The sequence below is a fragment of the Nematolebias whitei genome, chromosome 7, assembly GCF_014905685.2.
Source record: "Nematolebias whitei isolate Nwh7 chromosome 7, NemWhi1, whole genome shotgun sequence".
In the NCBI taxonomy this organism is placed as follows: Eukaryota; Metazoa; Chordata; class Actinopteri; order Cyprinodontiformes; family Rivulidae; genus Nematolebias; species Nematolebias whitei.
In genome coordinates, this window is record NC_056504.1 from 48,478,850 (window position 1) to 48,487,613 (window position 8,764).

At 44.8% G+C, this 8,764-nt stretch overlaps 2 protein-coding genes across 2 annotated transcripts in view; one reads left to right on the forward strand and one right to left on the reverse strand.

Moving 5' to 3' along the window:
- Window positions 1-615, forward strand: part of ddx27 (DEAD (Asp-Glu-Ala-Asp) box polypeptide 27) — a 10,057-nt gene extending 9,442 nt beyond the window's left edge. Inside the window, exons 20-21 of the mRNA XM_037679703.1 lie at window positions 290-349; window positions 421-615. Coding sequence (XP_037535631.1) covers window positions 290-349; window positions 421-439 — 79 coding nt within the window. The 3' untranslated portion in view covers window positions 440-615. The remainder of the gene's footprint in view (window positions 1-289; window positions 350-420) is intronic.
- Window positions 616-2,794: 2,179 nt separating this feature from the next.
- The window catches only part of LOC119412668 (potassium voltage-gated channel subfamily KQT member 2), a 17,358-nt gene continuing 11,388 nt past the window's right edge, over window positions 2,795-8,764 (reverse strand). Inside the window, exons 9-16 of the mRNA XM_037679704.1 lie at window positions 8,339-8,418; window positions 7,788-7,991; window positions 7,452-7,499; window positions 7,214-7,322; window positions 4,505-4,636; window positions 4,307-4,427; window positions 4,045-4,220; window positions 2,795-3,831 (exon numbers count right to left, since the gene is read on the reverse strand). Of these exons, the coding sequence (XP_037535632.1) occupies window positions 3,204-3,831; window positions 4,045-4,220; window positions 4,307-4,427; window positions 4,505-4,636; window positions 7,214-7,322; window positions 7,452-7,499; window positions 7,788-7,991; window positions 8,339-8,418 (1,498 nt within the window). The 3' untranslated portion in view covers window positions 2,795-3,203. The remainder of the gene's footprint in view (window positions 3,832-4,044; window positions 4,221-4,306; window positions 4,428-4,504; window positions 4,637-7,213; window positions 7,323-7,451; window positions 7,500-7,787; window positions 7,992-8,338; window positions 8,419-8,764) is intronic.

The following is an 8,764-nucleotide window of genomic DNA, read 5'->3' on the forward strand; positions in this document are numbered from 1 at the left end:
CTGTTTGTCTCTCACCTGTCTGTCTCACCCGTCTGTCTCTCACCTGTTTGTCTCACCCATCTGTCTCTCACCTGTCTGTCTCACCCGTCTGTCTCACCTGTCTGTCTCTCACTTTTCTGTCTCTCACCTGTCCGTCTCTCACCTGTTTTGTCTCTCACCTTTCTGTCTCTCACCTGTTTTGTCTCTCTCCTGTCCGTCTCTCACCTGTTTTGTCTCACCTGTCTGTCTCTCACCTGTTTTGTCTCTCACCTGTCTGTCTCTCACCTGTCTGTCTCTCACCTGCCTTCAGGCCGTCCTTTGCAGACAGGAAGCGTCTGGGATTGAACAGGAAGTCCTCAGGTGGTTCCAGGTGAGTCCCGCCCATCTTGTTTGTTATTGTTCACCTGAGATAAAAATGTCTGAAGTTCTGCTGCTCTGCAGGTTCAGGAAGAAGAAATGAGGCCGTGCTGGACCAGAAGAACCCCATCTTTGTTCCGCAACACACTTTAAATAAAGTTTTACTTTGTGTTTATATATAAAACTCTTCGATCTGAAACTTGGTTTTCAAATAAATAAAAAAAATGTCTGAAAACTGATCTGAAGTCAGGATTTGTTACAGGTTTAAAAGATTTTTATAGGATTAGTTAATATTAGGATACTTATAATGAGGTAGGATTTGTTACGGGTTAATTTAAAAAAATTAGTTGTTGGCACTATTCCACTAATAGCGAACTATTGTGGGCGTGTCTCGAGTCTGTTAGATATGCTATTGGCTTACATTCATAGCCTCTCTCTCTCTCTCTATATATATATATATATATATATATATATATATATATGTATTTGTAAATTTATTTATTTTTGTAAAGTTTTTTTTTTTTTTTATTGAGCTCTGCTTCTCAGGTCTGGTGTGATCTGTGGAGATCGGGACAGGCATCAGGTCCGAGTTTAGACCAGGAGATCTAGAGAACTATTATTATTAAACTTTTATTTTAGCAGGAAAACATCCCAGGGAGATTAAAAACCTCTTTTTCAAGGGACTCCTGGCCAAGATGGGCAGCAACAAGAACAATCAACGTAAAAAGTTGCACATTAAATTAGAAAACGGAAATGAAAAAAACGTGAAATACGTAATATATTACTATACAGTATTACAAACTAAGAATAACATGTACATGTAATTGAATTAAGCACAAGTCTCAGTATCAATTTAAAAGCTCTCAGAGATGGTAAGTCTTAATTTCCAGTAATTCTGTAACATGTTAAAGGTTGAGCATCAACAAAAGCCTTTTCACCCATTTCAGTACAAGCAAATAAAACTGAATGCAACAAAAAGTCACATAAATGGAAAAAGTACGGAACAACTTTTCTGTACAATTAGATTACGGTACTTATGCACGAAGGTAGTGGTCCAAATATTTCCTTGTATAATAAAAAAGGCCAATGACTTCCTTTTAGTTGCCAGAGCAGGCCATCCCGCACAAGAGTATAACTCAGTGATTTCTGCTTTACACACCTCTGGGCAAAGACCACGAGGACAGAAACATGTCAGGAGACAAAGAGGAAAGTCAAGAATGTAGGACTGAGGGTGGAAACTGTAAATGTAGGGACATGGACAGGCAACGGTAGAGAGCTGGCAGACATGATGCAGAGAAGGAAGGTAGATGTTTTATGCATCCAAGAGACCAAGTGGAAGGGCAGCAAGGCTTGCAGCATTGGAGCAGGGTTCAAACTGTTTTACCATTTATTTTTATTAACCTTTATTTAACCAGGCAAATCCCATTGAGATCACAAATCTCTTTTGCAAGGGAGGCCTGGACATGAAGGCAGCCGAACATGCATGTTTTTGGACTATGGGAGGAAACTGGAGAAAACCCGTGCAAGCACGAAAAGAACATGCAAACTCCACACAGAAAGACCTCAGGTCTAACCAAGGATTGAACCCAGGACCTTTTTGCTGTGAGGAAACAGTGCTAACCACTGAGCCATCGTCCTGCCTATATCATGGTGAGGATAGTAAGGGAAATGGAGTAGGGGTGGTCCTGAAGGAGGAGTTTGTAAAGAATGTAGTAGAAGTGTAGAGTGTCAGATAGGGTGATGTGTCTGAAGGTCTGATGCTAAATGTTGTCAATGGTTATGCTCCACAGGTTGGATGTAATGTGGAGGAGAAAGATAAATTTTGGAAGGATGTGGATGAAGTGATTGAGAGTATTCCCAGGAGGAGAGAGTGGTGATCGGAGAACCTGAATGGACATGTTGGTGAAGAAAACGGGATGAGGAAGTGATGGGTAGGTTTGGTGTCAAGGAAAGAAACTAGGAAGGACAGTTGGTGGTGGGTTTTGCCAAGAGAAAACGAAATGGCTGTAGTCAACACTTATTTCCAAAAGAGGGAGAGGCAGGCAGTTGGTGATGAACCAGAGAGCATCAGTCATAGGATAGTGAGCAGTGGCATTCATATAGAAAAGATTTCCATAATTCAATACAGTGAAAAATGTTGCAGCTACAAGCTGTTTTTACACTGAAAGAAAAACTAACTTTATTTTGAAAATAAAAACCCAGCTTTAACCTCGGCTTCCAAACAAATTTCTGTACATGGGGGTTAAAAGTGAGGGTGTTATCAATTAAGCCACCATGGTATTTATACTCATGAACCACTTCTGGTCACTGAGTGGGTTGTTTGCAATTGATTTTTGGATTTAGAAAACAGCATACGTTTAGTCTTGTATGCATTAACTTTTACTAATTGGCTATTTTATCTATGTGAATGTTTTTGTACAGTGCCCTGAGACAACTTCTGTTGTGACTTGGTACTATATAAATAAATTGAATTGAATTAAGAACAAGCTTCAGCTGTAAAAATGAGTTCTGTATAACGTCAAAAGCTTTCTGCAAATAATCAATTGCCTGAGCAAGAGTTGATGTGCAACAGTAAATAATTGTGCCATCAGCATAAAGATGTGATTGTCATCTGAGAAATTCAGACCCAGATAATTCATGTAGATAATGAATAAGAGGGGACCAAGGACTGACCCCTGTGGCACTCCCTTGTGGACCGTACCAAATTCAGAACACTGACACTGTGGTGAACCAATCAGGTGCGAGCATGTGATTGTACAAATATGATGTCATCAGCTCCCAGAATGCTTCTCTTTGACCCTCTAGCTGGTGTTTAAAGTTCAACGAATCTGATCTAAACAGTTTTGCTGGTTTAGGGTTATCTTTTTTCATTTCGTACTGGTCCAGGCCCGGTCTGAGTGTGGTGAGGGGGCACAGAGCTCAGATTCAGAATCTGACTCCCCCTCTGCAATGTAGGGTCGGACGGTGTTGCAGCAGGCCGAGCTTCCCCCTCCCTGCTGTTCCCCCAGACCGGCAGAAGAGTATAATCCATTGTTCAGGAAGTCCAGGTTCTCTCTGGACTGTGAGATGGAGAAGCCACTGAAGGAGCGCTCCAGCTCCTCGTGGTCCACTGATGGGATGGAGACGGAGGTGTCGCTGTCAGGCTTCACCTCACGCCCAGCTCCGGTCCCGTTGGCACGCTCTCCACCTGGCTCCAGTCTTTCAGACCCCCCTCGGTCTCCAGTACTGTGTCGATTCGATCGGTTCCCACCATGTCTCTCTCCAGCAGGAGGGGGAGGCAGTCGAACCAATGACGCATCCCCCACTGGGCTGGGCGTGTTACCGTGGCTCCGCTGAGGAGGAGGGGCCTGCTGATGAAGCTGGGAGCTGATGGGCTGCCAGGATGTTGAGGGTGGGCAAGTGGGAGCCGTATAGTTCCGGTGTCCAGTTGAACTGCTTGAGCGAACCATCTTAGTGACAAACCGAGTCCTCTCCATGTGGTCACCAGGCAACACTCTGCATGTAAACAATACAGGTCAACAAGTTAACAGCAAGTAACTTTTTACCAACAGGTTCTGGTTCTCTTTAAAGATGGCTGCCTTTTGTACAGGGACAGATCTGGGTAAGAACCTGGTTGGTCCCTGTGATCCTCTCTCCTGCTCCTGGTTCTGTTTGGTTTGTAATTTAGGGTTCTTGTTCTTTGGCTTCCATGGAACACAAGACACTTACTGCAGGATTTTGGAGATAGACTGGCTCTTCTCTAGTTGATCCACAGGACTGTGATATGGTGGGGCCGGGTCTGGTTCTTTGGATCCAAAGTAGGCATCAGTCTCAGCCTGAGGAATTCCCATTCGTTGGATGTAGATGTTAACCAGAAAGTCCAGCTTCCTCTCCATGGACAGGACCTAAAGGGCACGAGACCAGCAGTGAACAGCTATGATTTAGGACTTAAGAAGAGCCAGAATTTGTTTGACTCGGACTTTTAGGTTACCTGTTTCTCCACCTTCCCTAGGCGTCCCATCATGCTCGGATCCTCAGGTAGCTCCTCATTGGCTGTTTTAGGACGGTCCTTGTCTGCAATTGGCGTTCCTCTGCCAACAATCTGATCCACCCTGTCAGTCAAGATGAGACATCATGGTCAGAGGACAGGAATCAAAGTAACAAATGTCACTAGGGTCAGATGTATCACCTGGCCTGCAGGTTCTTAATGCGGGCCAGCATGTCCAGGTGACCAGCTGAGTACTGCTCAATCACATCCATCACGTCGTAGGGACGAAGACTCTCCTTAAACTTCCTCTTAGAAACCATGAAGCGCATGATGCTGAAGAAGAAAACATAGCAAGAGGTCAGTGGACACAGTTTGACTCTGGTGGACTTGGGTAACTGTCAGTGTGGGTGTGTTTAATGCGGGCCAGTCTCAGAGGACCGCATCTAGCTGCAGAGTATACTGTCTGAAAGCAAGAACTGTTTCTCCACTTCGGTTCACATCTGAGGTCCAACTAGGTACAGACTGACAAAACTAGATGAAGAGCATCTGAACCGGGCCTCATAGACCCATAAAGGAGATCTGACCCTGAGGAGGAAGGAGTGGAGGAAGTTGTGAATGACCTTTATCTTTATGATGACAGTTCAATGACGAACAGCATGGTTTTTCCTTCATCCTAACCCACCTTGTCATTCTGGTGAGTGATCCAAGATTAGGAATTGAACTAAACTACAGAAATGATCCAGGTCCAGAACATCAAACAATGGTGTCAGTTCAGACTGGAGTCATTGATGTTCAGAATTAGAGCTGTCATTTCTAACCCGAACCCAGAGCCTGGGCCTGCCTGACCCAGATTTGGACCGGACTGGGCCATAATAATGTCTTTAATGTGTGGGCTGGGTCGGTGTCACATGTGGCCGATGATCCAATATATGCAAACATGGCTTGCCATACTACACCTGCTGCATGCGGCCATTTGACCGAACGCAGACCGGCCAGTTAAAAGAGGTAAAAAGTTCAGTTAAGCTTCAGCTGGACTACAGCCAGCAATCCATCAACCCAAATGGACATTCATTCAGCCGCTGCACTCAGCGGACGCGTGTAGCCGACGACCCAAACAGGTGAGATCACAAAATATCCGACATGTCAGAGCAGGGTCCAATGTAGGCAGAAGCAGAGGAAGTGTTTCATGCACTTTGAGGGCTCCTCAGCTCTGATCTTCTGCCCTGTCAGCCACGCACGTCCACCAAAAATAATAGTCAGTGGCATAAGCAGTCAAAGCTTAATTAAAAATGTAGGGGGGGTGGGTGTTCAGGTTCGGACCTGTAATTACTGTTAATTCGTTAGATCGGGTGGGGTTTGGAGATGATGGCTGCAGGCTGGGGCCAGGTTGGTTTGGATTAATTGGACCCAAGTGCAACTCTACCTTGGTGCAACTTCTGAACTTTTATAATGTATGTCAGTAACCTGAGGTCCATTGATGTCACCACTAGGACCCTGAGATCCACTGATGTCACCATCAAGACCCTGAGATCCACTGATGTCGCCATCAAGACCCTGAGATCCACTGATGTCACCACTAGGATCCTGAGATCCACTGATGTCGCCACTAGGACCCTGAGGTCCACCGGCGTCACCACTAGGACCCTGAGATCCACTGATGTTGCCATCAAGACAATGAGATCCACTGATGTTGCCATCAGGACCCTGAGTTCCACTGATGTTGCCACTAGGACCCTGAGATCCACTGATGTCACCACTAGGACCCTGAGGTCCACTGATGTCACCACTAGGACCCTGAGATCCACTGATGTTGCCATCAAGACACTGAGATCCACTGATGTTGCCATCAGGACACTGAGTTCCACTGATGTCACCACTAGGACCCTGAGTTCCACTGATGTTGCCACTAGGACCCTGAGGTCCACTGATGTCACCACTAGGACCCTGAGTTCCACTGATGTTGCTATCAGGACCCTGAGGTCTGCTGATGTCACCACTAGGACCCTGAGGTCCACTGATGTCGTCACTAGGACCCTGAGGTCCACTGATGTCGCCACTAGGACCCTGAGACCCATTGATGTTACCATCAAGACACTGAGATCCACTGATGTTGCCATCAGGACCCTGAGATCCACTGATGTCACCACTAGGACCCTGAGTTCCACTGATGTCGCCATCAAGACCCTGAAATCCACTGATGTTGCCACTAGGACCCTGAGGTCCATTGATGTCGCCATCAGGACCCTGAGGTCCACTGATTTCACCATCAGGAGCCTGAGGTCTGCTTATGTTACAATTAGGACCCTGAGATCCACTGATATCACCATTAGGACCATGAGATCCACTAATGTTGCAGCCAGGACCCTGAGGTCCAAAGACTGTTTCCTGCCCCTACATTAAGGCTGAAGACTGAAGGAGACAGTGTCTTTGTCATCTAACTCTCTGGAGCTCTTTAATTTTATCAAAGTTTTGTGGACTCAATGGATTTATTCAGGGAATGTCTGAAGACTTGTCTTTTTAGACTGACAGTTGGGTAGCATTACGTTTATTTTTTATTTATATTTGATGTTATGCTTTAATTGTAACTTTTTAGAGCAAAGCATCTTGTGACTTTTATGTTGAAAGGCACTGTATGAATCAAATTGACTTATTTTCTTCCTTCAGGAAAACATGACAGAACACAGTGAAACAATAGAAAAAAAATGAAGCTAAGGGATGTCAGACTGACTGCTCTTACCCAACAGCTGATGATGACCTTTGACCCTGAGGTGAGCATAAATAAAAAAATAAGTAAATAAAAATAGTGTGAACAAAATAAGAATCAGTGCATTATAAACAGCAAATAAAGAGTGAGTAAAGCGATGGATGGTTAGCAGGTGAAGTAGGTGAATTTTGACAGACAGGTCGTACCAGATGGCTCTGATGGTGACCTTTAACCCTGGTGTCAAATCCTGAGGGACGAACTCACAGTGGCAGCTCTTGTTGTCGTCAACCATGTCTTCACCTGGTAGGCTCGCTTCTGAAACCATAGCAAAACGTTTAGACCCACCCCCTCACCTGAAACACTCGTGTCATATGACAGGAAGTCCAGAGACGTAAACCAGCTGAGCCATTCTCCCAGTGTGTGCATGTGTGTCCACGTGCTGACCTGGGTAGTTCTTCTGTCTGAACTCTTCATCCTGCATCTCTATCAGCACTACAGGAAGAAGAGGAGAGAGGAAACCTACATTAGTGGATGATCTCCTGACAACCTTCTCATCATCATCTACTTTTGTAGCTGAGCTAATTAAAAATGAACAATTTATTTATGGAACCTGTCCTGAAAATCTGACCTTACAAGTCAATACCAGATAAAAATATTCTCCTGCCGTCGAGTGTGGTACTTTATGAGTAAGTGAGATAAGCGAGAATATTTTTCTCTGACAGTGTTATTAAATTTGATGAAATCTACACCCGATTGTTGGTGAATCGTTTTTTCAAATACCTTCAGAATTCTGACGAGATGCTGCTCCCCGGATCCTGAAAGCCTGCCTGGTTCGGCTGCGTTCTCCAAAACTCCAACTCTTTGGAACCTTGCTTGGACTCTCCTCTAGATTGGGTTCCATGCTGGGAGATCTCCGCAAGGCCTGGACTCCACCTGGGATTCCAGGAACTCCAGGACCAACACCTATTCCAGGAGTGACTCCAACTGGAGGAGCCATATATGAAGAATGAACAAGACTCAGTTTCTGGTTTGTTGTCCTCACCTGAATGACTGGTTGATGCTTTGGTTTCGTTCTCTGAGGGACACAAATCTGCAGTGAACTGGTTCTCAGATAAAAAAAAAAAACCAAGTCAGATCCTGACGTCTGGGTGCTCACTCAAATCAACAGAACCAAACATGTCAGAAAAATGTGCACATCTACTGTCTTAATGCTTCTTCAGATAAATTCAGAATCTACCAGATGGACCTGATCTGAAATCTGCTCCTATTTATCTCGGCTTTAGTTGTAAAGCAGAAACGACAACAGAATTTACTGTGGTCCTGACACCTACCATGCTGAGGAGAACCTTTCCCTTTGGTTCCTGAACTTCGTGGAGATGAGAAGACCCTCTCCTTCAGACTGACCTTCTGACTGCAGGAAGGACAGACAGGAATTTATCAGATCTGGACAAACATGGAGCTTTCTTTGATTGTAAACACAGAAAATCATCTCAGATGGACGACTGAAGGTGGCTTGTTTCTGCTCCACCAGCTGAGAGACTGGTGGACTCACCTCTAGACCTCCTGCCTTAAAGAGACAGGTGGCCTCGGTCTCAAAAAGACAAGTGGAGTAGTATTTTTATTTAACCCAATTATTTTGAATTTTTCTTCAACAGTCTTTCTCTTTGCCTCTCTCCCATAAAGCTCAGAGTGGTGAAGAACTCTGGTAAAAGTTGATGTATGCTCAGTCTCTCCCATAAAGCTCAGACTGGTGAAGA